We start from the raw sequence: 24,150 nt of genomic DNA on the forward strand, positions 1-24,150 counted from the left end.
TACGAACTGTTGCTCTAGAAATGTTTGCAAATGTTCAGACCGATTTTAATACACCTGCTTCCTGATGAGATTTACCTGAGTATTTTTAAGTTAGGAGTGAAGAACGCTCATTTGTTTTTTATACAGTCTCCTGCAATTTTGAGGTAAAAAAAAGAAAGACTTTTACACATTGGCAACCACTTCATTAGTACCATCAACGGTTTAGGCTTCAGACTTTTTATCTTGTGCTGTTTTAATTATTAGCTGGTTGCATTTCAATCAATCAACTATACTGATGGTTAAAAGGGATTATTGATCCTATAGGTAGCTTTGCTGCCAAAATGGAATTTTGACAAATACAAAATATGACTAAAAGTGAAACTTTGTGCTCAAAATATTAAAAGCCACATTAATAAAATAAAACAGTACCTCAGCACACATGGGCAAGATTAAGATAAATATGTAAATTTTTTTGGCTTTGAAAATTTAAAATATAATTCAAAATCAAACTTCATGTTTTCCAGAGTTTCTTCCCTTTAATTTGGACAAAATATTGTTTAATCTATCGAGTTTCAATCTCACTAAACAGAGCCTCTAACATTCTAATAAAACCTTGAATGACCTCCAGAAATAAAAATGTTACAAGCACCTCTGGCATGTTGGAAGAAGAAAGTGAAATATCTACATGGTATTTGTCCAGCGTCTTCAACTCAAGCTATCAAAACTTTCGCTGTTTTTGCTCAGATCAGTTTTAAATGCGGCGCCTACCTGGGGCCCCTGGGCTGGAACCAGTTTTGGGGGGGAGGGGCTAGTAGAAGAAGCTTTCTTCTACTAATGAAAATTACAACGCAGTAATATGTAATCCTAGACATGAATTGGTGCACGGGAGGTTTAATAAGTCTGCCTGGTCACTAGCTCCATGTTGTTGTCCCCCAAAAAATGACTATCTTCTTAATTTTCAAATATTTTATTGTTTATGTTAATAGAAATCCCCAAATTTTAATACATTTCACTTGATGTAGGCCTATACGTTTGTAAGTTTTATGGAATTCTTATAATATGTAACCCCATATAAGATTATTATTTTTTTTTTTGCATTCATTACACACAAAAAAATGTCTTTGGGGCCTCCAAAAAACTGAAGCCCTGGGCAACTGCCCCTGTCAGCTCTTTTACAGGGGCAGTGAGAAACATTATTTAATTGAGGACAAGCGTCAGAATGCTACACTTTTACAAGCCAGTTTTTCCAGCAACGTGCTAGTTATGTCACATCCCAGTTCTGTTCTCAGTAATATCGTGATTTAGGAGGGCGTGGGGGATTTGACAGCTTCACTTCATGTCTTATTTTAAGATGTTTCACCTTCCATTCAAAAACCTGTTTCAGTTCTAAACATGGGTTGGAAACATCACGCCTGTAAGTTACACTCACAAGAATGAGCCACATGAGTCACTGAACCTACATGTTTGGGTCGTTGTCACTTAAAACCCCCAAAATGCCGACACGTGATTTGATTTGGCTGCATTACGCACAGTATTTTGAAGACTGGTACTTTCCTTTTCTACAATCTGAGCTTAGGCTGAGGAAGTTTAGACCTGGACAGAGTTGTAATAAAGTTGTTCTTCTTCTGCTCTGCTGCTGTTCCTTGTGGCTGACTCAGTTGTAGTAAAAAGCGCCTGAACAGGTATTTCTTGTGGAGAAGTGATGAAGTCAAGTCCATTGAGTAGAACCGCTTCCTCGGGTTGTGTCACTTTTTTTTTTTTTCCCAGTGGGAAACGTGGGAAGTTTGTGTCTCAGCGACATGTTGCATTGTCAAGCTGCCGTCATAAGTAGTAAACTAGGCCTGAAGGGATCATAATGAAGTGTGGATGTGGCACATTAACTTCTAACAGAGAGCACTGATGCATTGTAAAAACAAAGCAGTTTTCCATTCTAGTTTTACTTTTACTGTACTTTTGCGAGTATAGGGGCAAACAAACTGGAGTCTTTGTCTATTAAGAAGGATGTCATCATGACTCAAACGGTTTTGGTCAAACTGACCTAAGTTGCCCAAATACACGTTTTTATGTTGATGTGAAACTCTGCTTTTTTACATTACAAAAATCATACCAAAAAGTTTTGGTCTGGCTTTCTAGTGCAAATATCTTAAATACAATTGAAATAATGACGAAACTAACTTGCATGTAACTTTTCAGTACAATATGGGAGCTTTTTCTTGAAGTCAATAATTCCTAATAGTAATGGAAAAGTATTACCTATTAGTGAAATAATTAACTTTTTTTATCAGTATTTCTTGTGATTTAGTTCTGTTTTATTTCAAGTGTATCCAAGATATTTATACTAGAAGCTACATTTAGAGTACTTTGTGTTTTTGCAGTGTGTGTGTGTGTGTGTGTGTGTGTGTGTGCGCGCGTTATATTCAGCTCTGAAATCTGCATGAAAATCTTAAAAACTTCAAAAGTTTTACTGTGCTCACAATCATTTTAGTCAGACAAATCAAACAAAGGATTCGGTTTTAATTTGATCAAATTTGCATCCACATTGAGGTAGAATGAAGAGCGCAGCAATTAATATACAGCAGTATTTAAAAAAAAAAAACGTGGACTTTTTTAAATAGAAGACATCTGCGCATGTAACAGGAAGAATAGGTATAGATCCCAAAATTCATGGTGGACGATGATGCTGTTACGATACCGTCTCCTATGAAGAGAAGTCAAATCTGCCTTTTAGAGATCAAACCTTAGTAAAATTCCTCGTCTCTTTCTTTTAGTTCTGCTTAGTGTGTCCATAGACGTTCCATTGGAAAACAATTGTAATGCCTGAGAGGATTTCTGCTGAACTGAAGCTTGGCTTGCAGAGAGACAGTTCTTCATGATTTCTAAAAGCAAAGGAGGTAGTTCATGCACGTCTCGGCTGAGAGTTCAGTTTGAAAAGGCTCGGCGGGTCACTCTAAACGTTCTGAAAGAAGTCGCCGCAGTCGATTTTCACTGCGTCCAAGGTCAGCTTCCCTCCAAACCCCACGGGCTCCATGAGGATGCTGAGGCTGGGGAAAAACTGCATCCCTGGAAACTCCTCCTCGTCCTCCTGGTCGTAGTTGTCCAGATTGTCCTGCCCGTGGGACGAGATGTAGTCGATGGTCGTGTTCGTGTCCAGGGAGGTCTGCGTGTGGCCGGAGCTGTCCGAGTCGTGTGAGAGGCTTTTGATGTAGGTAGTCAGAGGAGGATAGAGCAGGGCCGACAGCTCGGTCTCTTGGCCCTCGCCGCTCTCGGGAGGGAACGCCAAGCGGTCGCTCTTGGGCGAGGAGGAGTCCCCCATCCGCCTGCACAGCTCCTCCACGTCCACCAGGATGGTCTCTTCTTCTGGGTCAGTGAAACTGGAGTTGTGAGACGGGAGATGCAGGTTCATCTTGCCCTGAACGGAGAGAAGGAGGACGAAGAGGGTCAAATCGGAACTGTGGCGGGTTTGACCAGCGGTTGATCCGTTAAAGTTTTGCTACATTTTTACCTTCTCTTTGGTGCACTCTTTTGCCCACTTGCTGTTTGCAGGGTCTGGCACAACATCAGGCATCAGGCACTGGAAAATCTCTTTGAACCTGAGATATGGAAAACTGTTAACCAGCAGTTAATCATCCCCCACCCCACCCCCCCCCAATTTAGATTTAAAGTATTCTCTACATCCGGCTAATTTTAAGGTTTTGGAGGGACCTGTCCAGAGTGCTGACTGGAGTTTCATTGAAACTCTTTGGATGAACCTAGAGCTGACAAAATGGCTGGAAAACATATCACAAACATACCTGTGCTTTACTACTGAGCTCTTCCACAGAAACAGAGTAAACAGCACCGTCACGGTGACGAACACACACATCAGCACAGTGGAGAGATGGTCGTCTTCTGCAAAAGCAGCAGGATGACATGTTACACCACGCGCCAATCAAATCAGCAAGAAGAGTCACAGCTGTCAGCACAGCCAGTTTAACGATCAGACGATGCAAATGGCAGATATGAAGATGCTCAAACTTTTCAGTGCAAGACTATGTTAATGGAATAAAAGCTGAATTTATCGTAATGTGTTGCACGTCTTCGCAAGAGGTGCCGGTAAATGTTGAAAATCTGCTTACCCTCGATGTAGAACTTGATCTTCTGACCGGTAGGACCTTCTCCTTTCGAGGTCGAAGCGCTCATCCACAAGCTGTAGGAATCAGGAGGAAGACCTTCGATGGGATACGATGTCTGCGATGCTTCTGCTGAGTCTGGTCGGGACAAAAGGAGGCATTCACCGTGAAACTATTCATGCGTCTGTCAGCCAAAAACCAACATTTTGTTTCAGTTTTTCTGCAGCTGAATGCTGGAATCTCATTTTAGTAACATTTCCCTGCCTGATGGACTTAAAAAAAAGTTAAAATGACTTAAGATTCTAATAATCATGAATAGGAAGCGGTTATTAAATTAACACGGCTGGCAGCAGCGTTCTGACGAGCTTTGGCACCGCAGTGTTTTTAACCCCAACCACATCCTCTTCACATGGCAAAACAAGACGCCAAGTGTTTACTGGATAGCTGCGTCTGCTTTCGTCGTGAGCATTAAAGTGAAGCAAAACGATTAAAGTGGCACAACGCAGCACGACTGCTTTAGTGAGACTTTACAATTAAATTGTTCTTACAACGCGTCTGGACTCCGTGGCTGTTCTCTAGGTAGATGGTGAACTTTGTGATGCATCCCCTGCGCTGCGCCCTGCGAAGCTGCGTCCAAGACACCGTCACCTTGTTTCTCTCCACCTTTTCTTGGGCCGACGGACCAATTTCTGGAGCTGCAAGCGACACAGAAGAGCCGCACAGCGATGTCGATTAGGTCAAAATTACACGACATGAAATATGTGTGACCATTTCGACTAAGATCTTAAGCTTAGTCGAAGTTACGCCGTCAAGCCCTACCTGCTTCCAACGTGGCGATCCCTTTAAAGCTGGTCCTGCTGACGGAGCTCTGGTTGTAGAAAACATACACCGCTCCTTCATAGCACTCCCATGGATTAATATCTGCAAATGTAAAAAAAAAAAAAAAAAAAAAAAAAAAAATATATATATACTTAGCATCTATTAAGAAAAACATATGAATATGAAGCTCAACATGGAGTGAAAAGGCTGCACAGTAACAACAATCAGGCTAACATCACAAAAAATTGCTGGTTGAGTCAAGCTGAGACTTTCAAACCTGAGAAAATATCAAATGTCAAGAATGGCTATGGTAGCATCATTCTGAGGGCCTGTTTTGTTGCCAGCAGCACCGCTGCGTTGCACAGAGAGAATGAAATATTGAAGAAAAGGGACTGTCTTCAACATTTCACGTTTGCTTTAAAGCAGGGCTGTCCAAAGTGAGGCCCGGGGGCCGTCTGTGGCCTTTTGAATGACTCTGTGCACCATTTGGCTGCAATGTTGAAAGAAAATGTATAATTTAAATAATTAACCAGGCTTCAGCATTCATCTTAATCTCGAAAGAAATAGCCCACGACCAACCTCCCAAAATTAGGAAACAGCAAGCCTTTCTTTTTAACAGCAACACTCTTTGTATGGTTTGGATCTGCAATGATTTCCTTCTTGTGCAAAAGTCTCTTTTGTTTGTTTCATTAAATTATTACACATTTAGTTCACTATCGAGCAGATACGATAAAATAAAAAATCTTTTTCAAGCTCAAAAGAAGACACCGCTGATTCAAATCAACAGGTAGATGGTGAAAACATCAGCTGGGTGTGCCAACAGGACATTTACTCCAGATACACATCAGAACTGGTTTGGAAAGGAGAAGGCAGGCTAACATTAACATTTTGGACCCGAAGTTCATTGACAATTTTGTGGCTTATGTCAAGCATTTCAACTATTCTGGAAACATCCAGCCTGAACCTAACCGGTACGATCTTTTGCAACTTGGCTCTAACTTTTCACCTGTGAGGGTGACGACGTTTTCATTTCCGTCCAGTCTGGCCCATCTGAGCTCGTCCAACACGTGACCCTCCGGGTACCACTCCACCACGTAGTGGGTGGGTGCAGTTTCAGCTTTTCTCCAGGAGATGGCGACAGTGTGGTTCTCCGCTGTTACTTGAACGTCAAGAATCGGTTTGGCTAAAAACACACATACACGCACACAAACACGCACACACGTATGTATGTGATAAAAGTGAAGCTCCAGTTTCAGAACCACCAGATGAAGATCAGACAAGGTTTTACCTGTTGTGTGACGCGTTGTCATGGTTGCAGGAGGCGACGAGCCTTTAGAGTTCACTGCCTGCACCGTCACTGCGCAGTCGGAGCAGAACGGGACAGAGTGGTTCTTCACGTCTGCGCTGACGTTCGTGACGACCGTCAGGTTGCTGCTGTTCACTCTGATGGTGTACTGAACGATGCTCCCTCTGCAGACGGATATGCTGGACTCCTGAAACGTTTGGAAAACATTAACTTTAGCTCTGCAGGTGAATGCGTTCTTTGCCTCGGTGAGTGATTACTGTCGCCAAGGATTTACAGCCAAACCGCAAGATGAGTGTGTAAGACACATCATTTCTGTTCAGCTCCTCTTTTTCTTGTAAACTGAAACTGCGGTGCGTCTACTGTCAGGTTTCAGTTTCCCCTGAGTGTGTGTGGGTGTGTGTGTGTGTGTGTGTGTGTGTGACATTAAAACAGTCTAGGTGTGTGTTTTTTAACTGTATTTGGCAAAAGGGTGTTCATCTCTCTCTCTCTGTGTGTGAGGATGTCACAAGATGTGGTCAAGGTTTGACCTTTAGTCTGTGCAGAACAAAGCAGGGAAACAGAAAGAAAATGTTACTACGGTAACAACACCGTGATCATGCAGCAGTGCGAGAACAATGGAGTTGTGAGAATCCTCAAACTCATGAGGCTCCAGTGAAGTCTGACGTGGAAACAGGCTCCTCATCCAGAAAGTACACAGCTTCTGAACATGTTTTTTTCCCCCTGAGTTTTAAGTTTTATGAAGTAGCAGTAGTAAAACCAAAATAATCAAATACTCATATGAAAGTGTATGAATCTCTTAAGATTGGTGGCAATTTTTAAGGTTAAATTTCAATGTTTTCAGTGGCTTTCAATACATATTTTTTGGTATCTGGAAGCAATTTGTGTCGATATCGTACATCTGAATGTGGAAGTTTACCATTATTAGAAAAATGATGAAATATTACCATTGCTCTTCGCTGACCCAATTAGAATAAAGTCAAGGTTCTCCAATCAGTGAATGTCCACGTAAGCCGAAATGTGTGCAGAGATGTGTATCCACCTTTTGAGGTGGTTCTAAAATTGTTCACTCTGTGGGCGATAAATACATGTATGCCACAATATTTTATATTTATTTAATTTATAGAAAACAGTGACATACTTCCTGGTATTGGCTTATTTCTCTCTGTTCATCTCAATAATCAGCATTAAAGTTGGTTGTTGTGACAAAAAAAAAATGCAAAAACGTTTCAGAAGATATGGGAGTTTTTTTAAGGCTTTGCAGTGAAAAACATTAAAGAGCAATTTTATGCATGTGTGTGTGTTTCGCTGCCTAAAGCAAATTGTTGTCCTTGATAAAGATGTGTCATACCCAGAACTGGGTCAACCAAACTTCCTTTCTTAGGCTGAGATTTTTAGTTTTTCCTGTCGAGCTGCTGTCGTCCAGTGTTCAGTTCAAACTTACATTCAGTTATATCTGTGCAAACTATACTTTTTAAGGAGTTCAATAACTTATGTACACTATTTCAAAAATACTACTACTACTACTAATAATAATAATCAAAAAACATATTTAGAAAACAGGTAGTTTTCAACACTTACGTTCCAGTAGACTCTCATGGATCTGAAGTCGGGGCCTGCAGCGAGCCACACATCCAGATGTTGGGCAGGAGCTTTAAAACCAAACATTAAAAAGTTACTTTTTAACATCTTTGTTTTTTTTTATAGATACTGAATAAATGTTTCTCTTTAAACTTATGAACCTACAAGACGTTCTTTTGTCGTACATTCCTCGATAAGTTTCACTAGTTGGTGACGAAAAGCTCAGAAGTCTTTTTAATTAAACTGAAAAACCCTTCAGTCTGATGCTTTCAAAATCTACAGCTTATGACAATAAAACATGGATCGCACATCTGCTCTTGAGTCTGGTAATTTATTATGAATTATTTTTAGCAGGTGTTTGACTGTGCAGCAAAAACAGGAAGGGATATTTTTGCACAGACAGCAGTTGGCAGCTGTGTTTGACGCCCCTCCGCCCTGCGTTATGTTCAGCCGCGCTGTCTGCGTTCACATAGAAAAGACAGATTGTAAATGAGGAGGCCTTCCGACCTCAAAGCTCATCACAAAGAATGAACAGTCAAAGATACCAACGAAGACATGCATGATTTCTGTAACAGCGAATAAAGGGGGCAAGTAATTTTGAACATAGACTATAGATAAAATGAGAATTTTTTTTTTTTTTTAACAACAGAGCCTTTTGTACTTTCAGTGATGTTTTGGGAGAGCTTTGTCTTATTTCCAACCATAAGACAATAGTTTAGTTGGTGAAAATAACTATATATAAATCTCCTGGGGGTATGAATAATTTTGGCCTTAGCAGTGAAGAATCAAGGGGGAAAACGAAACAAAAAACGATGTAGAACAAAATGAACTGAGCCCCACAAGGTAAAAATCTGCACACGACCTTCCCGTCATCAATAAAAAAAGCAAGGCAGCACAAACCGGTGCAGCTGATGTTTTCGATAACATCTTTAGCGCTTGCTGTAAGTGGAAAATGATGACCTGTCACTACTGCTTATTCATAGGTCATGCATTTTTATAGAGAGATATCCATATCTTCACACCATCAGAACTACAAAATACACTCCTGCATTTCTTGTAAGGCGTAGCTTTCCTCTTCACTGGCTTCCTTCACTCTCAACCGATGCAAGAGCGAGTGAAAACCAAATTTGCCCAAATCGACTCAATAAAATCTCAGCAGGGATATGGCGCACTGGTCGCCTTATCTGCACAGGCGGTTTTGTTCTCGAGATAAAACGCAAAAAAGGTTTCTCTTTTGGTCGTCGCCGTCGTCTTCATGGCATCAGTGAGTGGTGATCTGATAGCTGCCTCACAAACCCAGACTTTAGGAAGCACTGCTGCACTGTCTGATGGCCTATATTGATAAAGTCCCTGAGAGGTTAATTAGCCTGCAGACAGAACGAGCGGAGCTTTAAGTCAGTATTGGCCTCAGACTCACCCTCTTCTTCAGTCACGCTGGAGACTTCTGCGCTCCACGGGCTCCACAGGCCAGTGCTGAATCTGGACTGCACTCTGAAACTGTACACACTGCACGGCTCCAAAGAGGGGATGTGCTTGGCCTCGAATGAAGTCGTCAGTCCAACCTGCAGGTGATCAATGCACACTACGTATCTGATCAGCTGTTTGAGTTCAGATGCAAGATATTTCAACATTTTTCTTTTTTTTTTTTTTTTTTTTTTTTTTTTGGGAGGAAATTTAGGGAGTCCTTAAAACGGGGTTAGATTGTAAAACAACATCCTGTGATTTTTCTTTTGGAGAACTTTGAAACCCATTCCACAAAAAATATCTATACCCTGAAAATGCACACTGAAACATGGCAGTGGCAGCATCATGCTGGTACAGCTGGTCAGGGTTGATGTTCACGGCAATCTTGGAGAAAATAAAATCCTACTGGAGGGTGGAAAATACTTGAGGTTGGGGTGAAGGTTCATCTTCCAGGAAGGCAATAACTCCAGAGATACAGCCAGAGCCGCAATGCAATTGGTTATGTGAAAGTACATTTATGTTTTAGAATGGCCTAGTCAAAGTCAAATAGACAATCTTTGGCAAGGCTGGTCTCAATCCAGTTTAACTGAGCTTGAGTTGATAGCAACGTACCACCAAAGACTCGCAGCTTTAGCTGTTGTGGAAAAATACAAATGAACAATTTTTGAGTATAAAAAAAAAAGTTCCTCCCACTGAATAATTATGCACCACTTTGTGGTGATCTATCACTATCACATCTTTTTATCTCTTAATTTTTTTGTTTTTTTACTTGATGCAAAAAAAAAAAAAGCCTGAAATGGCTTGAATGTGCTTTTGATGGGCCTGTATTGATGAACAGAACGCACAAAGGAGCCTGAAAGGTCAAAATTTCATCCTATTCCTGAGACAGGTGAGTCATCTCGAATTCACTTCTTCACACGTCGACCGAGAGACTCATATCTGCCTCCAACTCTGAATCAGCAGAAGCTCAGAGCAAGATGATCATTCAGCAGCCAAACATGTTCAAAGACCTTAAATTGCCTTTTGCAATTTCTGCGCCTCACTCAAAGCCCCCCGAAGGCTTTTCAGAGAGTCAAGGGTTAGGGGGGGAGTTAAAACTTCTTACAGAGTCTGGATAAGTTGTCCAGTTGCATTGCTGCTTTTCACAGTATTGGATTTGCAGATGCGGAGTCCTCACAGGCTGTTCCACTTTGATGGTGCAGTTCCTGGAAGAGCACTCGACTTGATCAACAACGGGCGTCGATGGCATCACTGCTCGGATCAGAACAAAGTAATGGGACGTGTTACGATCAAAAAGTAATAGCAAGACTTACAGGATTGTGGTACAAAGGGGTTTGAGGAATGAGTGATTGGAAACGATTGCTGGTGACCAGCTGCAAAAAGTCAACGATTTCTGGAAATAAAATGACTTTGAATTTCTCTTGACTGTACACGGCGTGATTCGTCTGCGTGGAGCCGAACCTTAACAACAAGCGTTCAAAGTCTTACCGATGTCACTGAGGTTGTAGCTGACGATGGAGGAATTTTCAGAACCCAGGGAGTTGTGGGCTTCAATCTGCACCGACATGAGCTGGACAGATCTGGGTAAAGTGAAATTGGCAGATGTGCCGGACACGTTCCACACCAGTCCTGTTTGGTTTCCACTTGCAGTTCCAACCCTGCAGCCCACACAGCAAAGTTTGAGTTCAAAAGCATCTGCACGGCTCTAACTTTTACAAGCAGAATAACGTGGGAAGAGAGCGCATGCTCACCGCACCACGAAGCGGTTGTTGAGGTAGGTGTCCCTTCCTCTGTCCCAGGAGCAATTCACTCTCCTGGTGTCATTTTTCAGGATCCTGTAGGTGCATGAGATGTTTTTGGGCTTATCTGGTGGGTCTGGACAGGAAAGGAGACAAAACATTGCTTGTGAATATGCATTCTTACAGAACCGGATGCAGTCTTTAAAAAAAAAAAAACACACAAATTTATGACTAATAGAATCATTTTTCTCTGTTTCAATGTTCCGTTGATCAAACCGTCTGGTTGCATGTGTGAAAACAAACAGCCACCCTACTGAACTGCGAGTCACCAAGCAACAAAGAGAAAGCAGAACAAGCTTTTTTTTTTTTTTTTTTTTACAGGTTACTAAAGTTAACCCCAGTTTAGGTCAGGAAAGCTTTATGTGAACATGTTCTGCGGTTCTTCCCAACAAAATTCAGTATAAACAGGAAACAAACTCAGTTGTGTCATCTGCAATAAAGCTGCTTCATAAGCAAACTCATCTCAGCCAAATAAAAAGTCCCACGTACATCCAGCCGTGATGTCCAGTCCACAGTCGTCCAGCGGCGGGTTGCAGTCAGACGTGCAGCTGTATGTCCTCTCCTTCGTAATGTTCTCCACCCTCAGGGATATGGTTGTGTCGTTGAGCCATTCGTATGGGGGTTTGGTGCGCCCGTCGATGTACATGGACCGGTGGGTCTTACATCCTGGGAAGAAGGTGCAGTACACCACGAAGCCGGAGCCTCGCTGCACCACGGCTCCGGCGCTGGACCACAGCACGCAGGACGTCTTCTCACCTGGAAGCAGGAAGGCTCGTTATTTCCCCGAGGACTCTGGAGGATGGACACACATCCACGTTTTGGACATGTCAGGAAAACCCTGGCGAAATATTCACCTTCTACCTCACAGGCGCATCTCAAGGAATTTGAATGTCAACAGAAAGAGATTGATATTAACAACAATTTGATTGGAAAAGTGGCTTTGATTCCATTTTGATTGACTGTGCTCGGGGTTTCTTTTGCATGAATTACTGCATTAATGCGGAGTGGCCTGAGGCTCTGCTCAGGAAGCCCAAACCGCTCTGATGGCAGCTTTCAGCTCGTCTGCGCTGCTGGCTCTACAGTTTCACGTCTTTCCTCTTGACTAGTGGCAGGTGGGTTTTTGGTCTACGTTGCGCAGTGATACCAGGCTGTTCGAAAGCAGGTATTTGTACTTTTGTCAGTGCTGGAAAGTGTCACGTGCAGCTGGAAAATAAAAGCAGCATCTCCATGAAGCTCGTCAGAAGAGGAAAGGGATCAACATTTTCCCAATAGACAGCGCTAATTCTGGACTTAATAAAAAAAGATTTTAAAAAAACCCCAAAAAAAACCTGAAGTTGGTAACTTCTTTCTCTCCGCTCTCTCTTGCCACACTTTGGGGTTCTTGATTTTTAAATGAAATGCTAAATTTACTTTATTTAGAAAAGAAAAATCCACTTAGCCCATGCAACAATATTTCACATCTTGTTCTGGAGTGACCTAACGCAAGAAGCGTGACAATTTCCTGCACGTCATCGATGCGTCTGTGTTTGGTGGTGTTAATAGAGCAGTTGTCTTGAAATTGGGAAAGTCTGTCTTCCTTCAGTCACATATTGATGTGCCCCTGTGCAAGGCACCAAGTCCCAGGGTGTTTGTGTGTGTGTATGAAATGTGCCTCAACTCTGACTCCAAACATAGAGTACCTCTCAAACTAGATGGGATTGATGCAATTTCCGTTTACGGTGATTTTCCCTGTTTTTTCTGTACCATTTTTTTTCTTCTGCCACTAAACTTTCCATCAATAGTAACAGACATCTTTCATTCACAATGACCTTTTGTGGCTTGGCCTCCTTGTGGAAGTGTCAATAGCTGTCTAAAAGGTAGCTCAGCAATCTTCCCCAATGAGGACTGAGGAGGCCACAATCTTTCTACATTAAAACTCAAATTACAAATGTAAAAGTTTGAACCATAACTTTAAGAGAACGTTTTAGATAAGTGTAATATATATATATATATTATTATTTTTTTTAATTTATTGAGATGAGACGCCCCAGACAGTTATGTTATGTTAACCATGAGTATATGGGGTTTACCTGCGCACTGCTGCACGACCAGCAAGGCAACCGCGACGACCGTAACAGACCATGAGAGGAACATCGTCGACGTAAGTCACCAGAAACGGCATATATGAGTCTCACATCGCCGCCAATGCTGTTAGTTCCTCTTAAAAACACATAGCAGAAAAGAGAACAAAAATTAAAAAAAATAAAAATAAATAAAATTAAAAAAAAAAACGGCGCACAAAGTTATTTATGGCACGAATGATTCTAAACATTTGAGGGAAATTAAAGTTATGGAAACCACTTAGATTTGAAAGGATTACATTCTAATTGTGTACTTATGATTTATGTTGAATCATAAATACAGCGACAGTGTTATGTTAAAAGAAGGGAGCGATAAACGGAGGGGTGGGATCCGTCCCTAAAACTCACCAGCGACTCGCATCCCAGCGTCCCGGCCACGTTCAGCGCCTCTCTGAGCGGGTTGAGGTTTTTATCCGTGATCGCTTCTGTTTCCACGCATCTTCTTCACTCAGAGCGGCTTCACCGCGGGGAGACTGCGCGCTGCCTCTGCTGAAGTGACGAACTTCAGCCAAATGCAGTGTGTGTGTGTGTGTGTGTGTGTGTGTGTGTCACAGTTCATCAGTGACGACACACTCTGAGCACACCCAGCCTGAACATCGACAACAATTCATAAAACTATTCCGCAAATAGGAATGGGCTGGTGTTCCTCCACAGTTAACTAGATATTTAGAGATTTAGAGGGATTTTTTTTCTCCACATTTTTGGATAGTTTAACTTTCAACTTTTAATAAGTTAAATAGTCATTTGAAAACTCCAGTTTTTGCTTCTACTCTATCGTTTTATTCACGTTTTTGTAGTATTTACTGAAATAATTATTACTAAATTGTTAACATTTTTGTTTTATGATCTGATACACTGCGTGTATTTCTGCGAGTTATTCAGGCAGCTAAAGTGGTTCACATTCTTTCTTAGCATTTCTATTTACTTAACATTTTTTCAGTGTATCAAACCTGCGTTCTCACATTTTCCACCTAGCCCATGTCTGTGGCTTTCACAAACACATGCCCATGTGGTGCAGTCTGGGACTTTCCCTCAAAATCTGCACCACAGCTACACAACAGTACTTCAGAACCTGAGGTCAATTGAAAAGCAAGATCAGGGATCAATCTTCTACATGGAGTGAAGTGTGCGGACTCCATTTGTCGGTTACCCTGGTGAAAATGTGAGGAGGAACTGAGACGACTCTCAGGAAGAGATAAAAACGTGTACAGTGCTGCAAGTGGTGCTTGTTTGAGTAGGACTGAAGGTTCAGGGACCCGTCACCGTATTAGCCATGAGCCACGGGGAGGGGGGGAAGTCCCAACTGACTTCTACCTGAGTGTGTTTTGAAATAATTTCTCTCTCTGTGCCACTTCATTGATCACTAAACACAGGGGCCACCAGGGGACACACACACACACACACACACACACACACACAGAGGTCACACCCCAGTGTAAAAGTGACAGTGAAACAGAGTGGGTGCTGTCCAAACGCTAATGTAGAGCAACGTATGACACGTGCTTCAAAATATCAAACTGTTACGGTTGCTGCAGGATGCAGATCACTTTTTGTGGTGCTAAATTAATAATATTGATGTTATTAGCTGACGCTAGAAGACAACACAAAGTGAAGTTAATTTCATGCATGTTTTTCACATGTAAGTTAAGAGGACATCAACATCAAATACATTGAAATGTTAACCAAAGAAAAGTAAACACAAAATGTAGTTTTTAAATGAAGATGCTCATTGCTATGGGTGGAAAAAAAAATCCTAACCTACATAGCACTGTGTGAAAAAGTGATTTTCTGCACCGTTACTTAGCTGTGGTTTATCACACCAGAGTTCATTGTCTCTCTAGTCAAACGGACCTAATTGCTGCCACACCTGTTCTCAATCAGCACCTCAGTTAAATGCGACCTGCCTGACAAAGTGAAGGATGCCAAAAGATCCTGCAAAACTAGACATCATGGTGAGATTCAGAGAAATCAATTGAGATTTACCAGTTTGGGAAAGTTACAAAGTTGTTCCTAAAGCTTTGGGACTCCAAAGCTTTGGTTCTCCAGCGAACAACAGTGAGAACTGTTATCCAGAAATGGTTTAAAAAAAATGCAACAGTGGTAAACCTTCCTAGGAGTCTCTGGCTGAACAAAATTACCCCAAAAGCGCATCAATGACTCATCCAAAAAGGTCACAAAAGACCCCACAACAACATCCAAAGAACTGCAGGCCTCACTTGCTTTAGTTAAGGTCAAAGGTCATGCCTCCACCATAAGAGATTGTCTTGGTAGAGTTCCAAGACTAAAACCACTGCCTGCAAGGCTCATCTTAGTTTTTCCTGAACACATCTTCATGATTTTCAAGACTTCTGGGAAAACATTCTGTGGACCGATGAGACAAAAGTTTAACTCTTTGGAAGTTGTGCATCTCGTTACATCTGGCGTAAAACTAACACAGCATTTCAGATAAAGGACATCGTACGAATGGTAAAACGTGGAGCTGGAAGACTCGCTGTGATAAACGGAACGATGAATACTGCCGTCTACCTAAACATCCTGAAGGAGAACATCCGGCCGTCTGTTCCTGACCTCAAAATGAAACGAACTTGGGTTCTGCAGCAGAAAAATGATTCAAAACACACCTGAAAAGTTCCTCCTCTGAAGGCTGAAGAAAAACTAAATTGAGTCTGTGGAGTTGCCTAGTCAAAGTCGTATTGAGAGGCTGCGGAACGACCTTGAAAAGTTTATGCTGGAAACCTCTCCAATACGACCGAATTAGAACAAATCTGCAAAGACGAGTGGCTGAAAATTCCTCCACAGCTGTAAAAGACTCACTGCAAGTTATCGGAAAAGCTTGTAGTTGTTTTAGCTAAACGTGGTGCAACCAAGTTTAGGAGGCAATCACTTTTTCACACACGGCCATGTAGGCTTGATTTATATCTACCCTTAATAATGGACGTCTTGTGTTATCTTTGACTAACATTGAAATTGGTTTGATGTTCTGAAAAAACTTAACTGTGGCAAGCATGCAAAAACAGGAAATCACGAAGGGAGGTCAACATATTTTTACATCACTGAACCGTATTTGAATTTAGGGGAATAAAGTTTCAAATTCAATCAACATCTTTGTTCATTTATTCAGACAGGTAGCACAGAACATCCATCCACAAAGATCAGCAGACTCTCACCTGAGAGTAAAGCCATTAAAACCTCTTACACACTCGCTTCCACGGTAAAAATGACACTTAAATACAATCAGCAACCACGACACGGGGGGTTTATTGGTGCGATGATTAAAATGTGTGCTTTTGTAATGCTTTCTCAAAATTAGCCTTAAAAGTGCAGTTCTTGTCCCACCAACATCGCTGCCACCTTGGCGTGTCAAGTGTCAACGTCAAGGGAAGCCACCTGCGGGAAGTAGCCACCGTTCAGGAAGGTGCGAGCTGAAAACGGAGAGGAGCAGGTATCGTCCGATTCGAGAGCCTCTCTCTGATCCTGCTGCAAATCCAGAGAGGAAACATTGTTCTCCGTGTCTTCCTCTGGTCTGGTCATCTCTTGCAAGCAGACTCCTTTCCAGACAGACGTTTCAACAGTCTTAGGCCACAAAAGATCCCCGGTGGAGCCGAGAGTGACCCGATGAGACGAACTAGAGCGATCCATGTCGGACAGGAAGCCTCCCAGAAATCCTTCAAATCCAAGCAAAAGCCTGTCTTCCTCTGCAATTTCTGGATCTTCCCGTTGCTCCTCCCTTGCAGCCCTGATCTCCTTGTCAAGCGGGACCAGCGCAGCAATCTGCGGCTTGTAGCCGGTGTGTTCAACCAGAACGGTTCTGTGGAGCGACTTCGCCTGCTCGGCTCCGTCCGGGGACTCTTCAACGTGGATTGTGGGGTACGCCTCGTCCCTCTCCTCCTGGGAGACCACGAGGATCGGGGAAAGTGTCGGGTCACTGTCGATGGAGGAGAAGAGACGCTCACTTCTGTCATCCTAAAGAAAAGAACACAGTAGGAATTAACCAGCAGAAAAAATATTGAGTTATCACTACAAGGCAAACATGTTTGTTGGACAAATGCACATTTTTTGTTCATTTAGATCTAGAAGAGCAAAAGAGACCATTAGCAATGGTTTCACTTCCTGTAGCGATGTTTCCACAGGTTTAATATTAGAACCATCCTAAAATGGCACGAATTTGCAGCTGTTGTAGTTGTTTTGGACAGAAGCCATTCTTTTTTTACTCACTCTTTTTTTTAATGTAGGTAAAACTACATTAAGAGTTGATTACCTCCAGCAGTCTGATGGCGTTGCTGTGTCCTGGTTTGGGCAAGTTGTGCACGAGCCACTCGGGTCCCCAAGCTATACATTTCTGTTTGATCCTACAACAAAAGAAGAATTAAGATACATTTTTTTGGACACACAAAGTTGTATAACTTTGTTTTATTGGTCTGAATTGACAAAGACAAACACAGATTATTGCAAAAAGTGCTCAAACCACAAGCATTTTCACATTTTGTCACATTCTATCGTATTTCATTAGAATTTCATTTTAAAGGTCGACATGAACCGCAGCGGAAAATTGTGAAGAGGAAGCAAATCGTGCATGCTTTCAGCATTTTGTACAAATAATATCTGAACACTTTTGGGCCCTTAAATAAAAAACGCCTTAAATAAGAAACCCTTAAATAAAAAAGGCTCCTGGTGGCGCTGAAGGAGCTGCAGAGATCACTGTTGTCTTGCTGTGAGAAGGTTCTGGGTTCTTTCTGCATGGCGTTTTCATGTTCTCCCTGCGCGTACGTGGATTCTCGGTGGGTACTTCAGTCCAAAACCGTGCATGTTAGCTGAAACAGCCACTCTAAGTTGCCTTTAGGTCTTGATCATGTGCGTATGCATGCTCATCTGTCCTGTGTTGCAGTTCAGCTCGAGGCTTGTTCACATGTTAGAATGTCCTAGTTAAAGGTCATACCATAAGCCTATCGAGAATCTGTGCATTTAAAAACAATATTTGCATTATGCTGTCCTTCCAATCTGACCGAGATTGGAACCATTTACAAAAAAAACAAGAATCCACAAGAATGCGCTTTTCATTGCGATTATGTGGACCTAATATTTTGTGTCGGTTTAAATTCATGAAATCCCATTAAAACAGACGGAGGTTTGTGGTTGTGACGTGACGATGTGTGGTTAAAAGTGCAAGTGGAACCGACGCTTGTGCAAGGAAACGCACATAGATGCTAATGTCATGACTAACGATGCAGATAGCCAAATAGCAACATCAAAATGAGGTTTAGGTTTCTGTTCACAACAACCAAGTGGGTTTTTACTCATGTTGTGGTGTGGTTTTTCACTAAAAATTAACCACAGGGACCTCCATCCCTTTTACTCGTAAAACAAAACTTATGAACGTTCCAGCTGCAGGACAACGAGCCGAAGAAAAAGAAACGATGCTGGCTCACGAGTTTTGCTAGTAAAACGACCGAGGCTTTCTGTGGAAGAGGTAGCGCTTTTAGTAAAAATTACCGTTTCCTCACACAGCTCCAGCACATCAGGTTGGTCATAATTGCTATGGAGATCGTAATGATGAACACGATCACAATCACCAGCCCCACTGCAAGAGATACGAAGAGAAAGTCATTATTTGGATGAATCCTGGACTCAGAACCTTATTTTTTCATACTGATCAGGTGAAATTAAGACTATACACATGTAAAAGTTTCATATATAGTGATGTTTTGTGACTTAAGATGGAGAAAATGTATTGACCAGCTGGAGCTGGAGGCTGAGATAAGGTCTGTCTCCCTCGAGGCCCTTCTCCTGCTGAGTTTGATGCGGTCAGCTGAAGGGACAACGTTCCTTCTGGACAGTCCAGCCACATCTGTCTTTGGCCAGATCCAGACACTGTCACTGTGCAGAAGAAAACAACAGTTAGCTTTTTTTTCCCCCCCCTGACCCTGCAGAATCTAAAGAGTTTCTTGCTTGATTGCTCAACTTAAACCACTGCAGTTAGCCACAAAAAACAGCTCAGTCTAGAGCAGAGCTTTTCGAACTGAAAGTCAGCCCTGGTTGCTGCTTGATATGCCCAGTGGTGCAACGTGTGTATCAGCCTTGAGAATATTGACGTGGAGCGTTTGAGGAGTATTCAACTCACAGGCTTTTGCATTGTGCTGCATGCCATCTTGAAACAGTCCAAAATTGACACAAAGGGAAAGGAAAATGATACATTGTTTGCAAACTTAGGGTTAGATGAGAGAGCATAGATTAGGGGTGTCCACAGTCGGTCTTCAAGGGCCGGTGCCGTGCATGTTTCAGCTCTCTCTCGATGTTCTGCAGAGGCCTCCTAATGAACCATCGCTTGATTCAGATGTGTTGGATCAGGCAGAGAACAAAAACATGCAGGACAACTCTGGACACCTCTGGCATAGGTTACTCATGGACCAGTCAAAGTCAAATTAGAAATTTAGTCTCACAGATGCTCTTATGCAAACTCACTAAGCTGCTTTGTCAATAGAACAGGCAAATGTTCTGTTTTCTAGACGAACAAAGCCCCATAGCTACAGACTCACGGCTGTAGCTATGGCAATAAGTGTTTTTTGCATGACAAAATCTACAAAAGTTGAAAATACATAAATACTTTTTGCACGGCAAAGTCAGCAGTCGGTATAGTATTTACCCTCTGCTACTGAGTGTATTCTGTTTGACGTCAGAGACTCATTCTGAAACTCACATGAAGTGTAGGAGAGATGAACATTTGCAGTCAATACTGACCCACAGACTGTAGGCTGAGGAAGCTGCACGGTTCTGCATACTGACTAAACCAGTTTCTGTTCTTACACCTTTAAGAGCTGGATGCAACTTGGAAGTCCAAAAAAAGAAATGCTAACTTCTTGAAACTTTGCTTTATTGCATTTGAAGACAAAAAAAAAAAAAAAAGCAAAAGTAACAGTTAACCTGAATAGATATGATAATGCATTTGTTGTAACTAACCATCATGCCCCATGCCTGGATGCAGAAACCAATCAATGTGTGCATAATGACGCCATTTAAAAGTTTCTTTGCACATGTACAAGGTAAAATAAACCGGGCAAAAGAAAAACCTGCAAATGACATTCAGAAGCAGATAAATAGCAGAATCATTTTGTGCAAAAACCCTCAACCAGACTAACAGTGAAAAAGACAACACAGATCAGTCAGTGAGCACATGACACTTTAGAAAGAGGAAAAGGTGCAAGCTCTGAGGAGCTCTCATAGTCAGGTTCTACAAATAGCAGTAAAGGCAGGCTAGCTGGTAACAGCCTCTTCTAACACATGTGCATGAAGCCACACGGCTTCCTGTTTAGCGGTCAGAACGAGTTCGAGAAACCTCTAAAGATGCTGCTAAAGTGGCATCAACTCATGTTTGGCTCCAGTTCCTTGACTACTGAACATCTCCTTCAAATGTCAAAAACACTGGATCGTTTTGTTGTTTTTGTGAGCAGATGCTGGCTTTGATGTTAGGTTGTTATATGTGTGTGTGGTTTTTTTTTTTGTTTTTTGTTTTTTTTGCTCTTTGGACTAGTGATTAGCAATAACAGAGAAATAACAATTTGAGCTCAACGTCTGAATTTCTTTTCGTTACGGGAAGCCTGAGCGAAAAATACCCTGCTGATGCACTGAAACTTCGAGGGAGGGGAATATCAATGGATTGCCACTTGCACGCTTTCCATTATGTAAGTGTGGTTTGTGCCGAGACAAAACACACGCATACTGCTGCATGTATAATTTACCACACCTGTGCACACACAGGTGTTAGAGTTTGCCTTTGCTTTAGACCAAGGTGAAGTACACACACACACACACACACACACGACACGCACAAAAAAGTTGGTGTGACAGGAGGGCCAGAGCAGGCTGAAGCGGTGATGAGCAAGAACAGGAAACTCACTGCAAAGTTGTGTTTCCTTCCACACTTTCAAATCAACATCAAGCTTTATTGTGAATGAGAGGCTCCACTTAATTTCAAGGTCAGATGTGATCAAGTTGTTGCTGTTGTTTTGGAAAAAGGATTTTATTTTCCTCAAAGTCATTAAGTGACTTTCTCCAGACTGCAGCATAAAGTATAGCAGTGGTTTATACATGCTCAAAATCCTTAGTATGTATTTAAAGATCTGCCTTCATTACAACATTTTAGCCATTTGTTTATCCTTTCAATTTCCAATTTTAGTACAATAAACTACTGCTTCTACTATGCTACGCTAGAGTATGATACCTTAATAATGTATGCATTATTTTCTTCATACTTTAATTGCATAATCTTGTAGCTCCCACTAGAAGTCTGGTCATGCAGAGCACTTGACAATAATCATTAACTTACACTATATTGCCACAAGTATTCATACAGATGTGAATTTGATTTAAAGACTTATTTGTAATCACCAGGGTTTTATATGCCGGCCCTCATGTGCTTTCTCTCCCACTTTTATGTGTTTTTGGTCATTTTTTGACCTTTTGTTCCAGAATCGCATTTGTGGGGTCAGACACTGATGTTGGATGAGATGTCTTAGCTTGCAGTCTCCGCTTTAATTCACGCCAAATGAATGTCAAGGCATGTTGAAGCATTAAGATCTCCTTTCACTGGAACTACAGGGGCCAAGACCAATTCCTGAAAAAGCTGACAATCACCCTGCTTACCTCAAATCTTCACACCTGAGACAATGCAGTGAAGCAAGTGACGTTACCCTGGAAACAGCTAAACCCACACTCATCCATTGGATCGCCATTACCACTCTGCTCTAGAATCGACTGGTACGCCTTACATGACGATTGGCGTTTAGTCAGGTAGAATATGGATGCAGCTGCTTGGCCATGAAAACCCAGGATAGAAAAGTATAGTATTTGATTTCAGTATTTCAGGTCTGGATGAGTTTAAAAAAAAAAGAAAATTAGGGTGTATGATGAAATAATAGTAAAAAAAAGGTCTGACTACTCTGAAAATTGAGTCTGGAAATGTTTTCAACTTGACAGCCTTGCAGGAATCCCGTTGAAAGCTTCTGCATTTTTAATGCTACAAAACAAGATGTCTGCTTTGGAAAGCAAAGAGGCAACATTGAAAATAAAGGACGCGAGAGATCAAGAAGACTTACAAACACGCAGCCGACGGTAAACCGAACAGATGAAAAAACCTGCCGTGTAGACATGTGAGAGGAAGTCTCAGGTCTATACAGAGACTTGATGACAGAGCATAGAGGAAGTCATTGAATCAAAATAACTCATCAGAACATTATCCTGTTCAGACAATCTGTAAATAATCAAGGAATCTACAGTATACTAGGTTACTGCTTGTTCTTTATACTGTAAACAGAAAGGCTGGATGAAACAAACACATAGCAAAATTAAGGAAGGAAGGAAGAAAAGACTTGTGGTTATAAGATTCTTAAAGAAGCACGGATCAACATGCAAGAGCGCCATGTTGAACAAGCTCAAAGGAGAGGTTTGTTAGAGCTATATGGTTTCAAAAAGATCAAGTCCAGTGTGGATGATGCAACACTTTTAAAACACAGGGGATGCAACGTTATATTTGATCAAAACGAGAAATGATGGAGTGAATTTTGTATATGAAGCTTCAGTGGCTTTAATGAGTTGGTATTCATGGCAAATTAGAGCAAATCAGGTGGTCAAAATCGTTGATATATTTAAATATGAACATGACATTTCTTAGTGGAGGATTTACTGATGCTGTAAATAAAAGCGTGAGCTGCAGCAGCTTCCAAAAATGTTCAAGCCCTTTGCATCTCTGCACATTTGATCCTGTTACAGTCGATAAACATCAGAGCGTTTAAGTCAACATTAATGTGACAGAAAATAGTGTAAAGTTAAACAAAAAGGCCATTGTTTTCATATTTCTTTTCCAAAGACGCAAGTGAAATCTAACTTGGATTTGTATTTGCGTCTTGTAAATCAATACTTGTAGATTTACTAATTGCAGGTTTTGCCTACACTTCTTTGTAAAATAGCCCTGACGCAGTCAGATTGGATTGAAAATGTTCAAATCTTCTCAGAGCCTCAGCTGGATTTAGGTCGGGACTTTGGTTAGGCCATTTTAACACATGGATATGCTTTGACCCAAAGCTCTGGCTGTATGTTTGAGGTGACCTTCAACCCCAATCTCAAGTCTTTTACTCAACTTTTCTTCCAGAATCGCCCTGTATTTCTCTCTATTTAATCTTCCCACAATCTTTGACCAGCTCTCATGATGGGTTTGTTTGTACGTTTATATTCTTCCTAAGCGCTCACCGTTGAGTTCTGTGCTGGTGGAGTCCAGTGTCTGCAAGTAGATGGTGTACTTTGAGATGAAGCCTCTCTGTTGGTCCTGGGGCAGCTCGTCCCACCGGACCAGGATCCGTCTGGCCTCACGGGTCAGAACATGGAGCACTGGAGCTGAAAGTGGCTCTGAAGCAAACAAGCATGGACACAATAATGAGAGAATGGTTGGTGCAGACTGTAAAAAAATAAAAAATAAAAAAAAGCAGAAAAGCTGTCTGCTTTACTCTGTTCTCTGGAGTAGATCGGTGTGGATGTTGGAGCACTGACGCCTCTGGTGGTCACAGCATACAAAGACACGTTGTACCTCACACCCGCCATCAAACCTGAAACAGAGTGTGAGGATGAAACCTGCTCTGTATTCTGAAAGCAGGTAGCTTACGTCACTATTTCTGTCTTGTGGGTGTGACATATTGTGCTTTCTATACGGTGTGATTGAGGCAAAAGGACCGAAAAATAATTATACCGAACATCGGCCACACGAGGGCGCTGTTTGACCACTTTTAAAAGCCACACTGTGATCTGCTGATTTATGCTAGAAAGTTCTCGAAAAGCCGGTTAGATGTCTTACGGTGGCACACCACAACGAAAAACAACAGCATAATTTTAATGATAGGGAGAGGTAATGTTGTGAAGATTAAGAAATGACAGAAACACACACACACACACACACACACACACACACATATATATATATATATACATATATA

General features: G+C 41.7%; 2 protein-coding genes across 4 annotated transcripts in view; both read right to left on the reverse strand.

The window, feature by feature from the left end:
* Positions 1–2,473: 2,473 nt before the first annotated feature.
* On the reverse strand, positions 2,474–13,698 carry il12rb2 (interleukin 12 receptor, beta 2a). Its single transcript, XM_015036119.1, has 16 exons — positions 13,523–13,698; positions 13,124–13,253; positions 11,544–11,810; positions 11,007–11,130; positions 10,744–10,913; positions 10,361–10,506; positions 9,209–9,353; positions 7,792–7,862; positions 6,196–6,400; positions 5,914–6,090; positions 4,908–5,009; positions 4,637–4,783; positions 4,095–4,226; positions 3,771–3,867; positions 3,482–3,569; positions 2,474–3,388 (listed from the first exon to the last, which is right to left on the reverse strand). Exons 2-16 carry the CDS (start codon positions 13,185–13,187, stop codon positions 2,927–2,929), a joined length of 2,397 nt encoding a protein of 798 aa, XP_014891605.1. The 5' UTR covers positions 13,188–13,253; positions 13,523–13,698; the 3' UTR covers positions 2,474–2,926.
* Positions 13,699–16,266: 2,568 nt separating this feature from the next.
* The window catches only part of il23r (interleukin 23 receptor), a 21,390-nt gene continuing 13,506 nt past the window's right edge, over positions 16,267–24,150 (reverse strand). For all 3 annotated transcript variants that reach the window (XM_015036122.1, XM_015036121.1, XM_015036120.1), the window contains exons 13-18: positions 23,668–23,766; positions 23,414–23,569; positions 18,908–19,048; positions 18,665–18,752; positions 17,433–17,523; positions 16,267–17,137 (exon numbers count right to left, since the gene is read on the reverse strand). In XM_015036122.1, coding sequence (XP_014891608.1) covers positions 16,535–17,137; positions 17,433–17,523; positions 18,665–18,752; positions 18,908–19,048; positions 23,414–23,569; positions 23,668–23,766 — 1,178 coding nt within the window. In that variant the 3' untranslated portion in view covers positions 16,267–16,534. The remainder of the gene's footprint in view (positions 17,138–17,432; positions 17,524–18,664; positions 18,753–18,907; positions 19,049–23,413; positions 23,570–23,667; positions 23,767–24,150) is intronic.

This window comes from Poecilia latipinna, unplaced genomic scaffold, assembly GCF_001443285.1.
Source record: "Poecilia latipinna isolate Pla-1442-1.1 unplaced genomic scaffold, P_latipinna-1.0 Scaffold357, whole genome shotgun sequence".
Taxonomy (NCBI): domain Eukaryota; kingdom Metazoa; phylum Chordata; class Actinopteri; order Cyprinodontiformes; family Poeciliidae; genus Poecilia; species Poecilia latipinna.

Excerpts from the sequence above, each read along its gene's own strand:
- il12rb2 (XM_015036119.1), bottom strand. The coding sequence starts at position 13,187 with ATGTTCCTCTCATGGTCTGTTACGGTCGTCGCGGTTGCCTTGCTGGTC. Across the intron at positions 9,354-10,360 it reads GGACAACTTATCCAGACTCT|GTTGGACTGACGACTTCATT; the intron begins GTAAGAAGTTTT and ends GATCACCTGCAG. Across the intron at positions 5,010-5,913 it reads AAACGTCGTCACCCTCACAG|ATATTAATCCATGGGAGTGC; the intron begins GTGAAAAGTTAG and ends TTACATTTGCAG.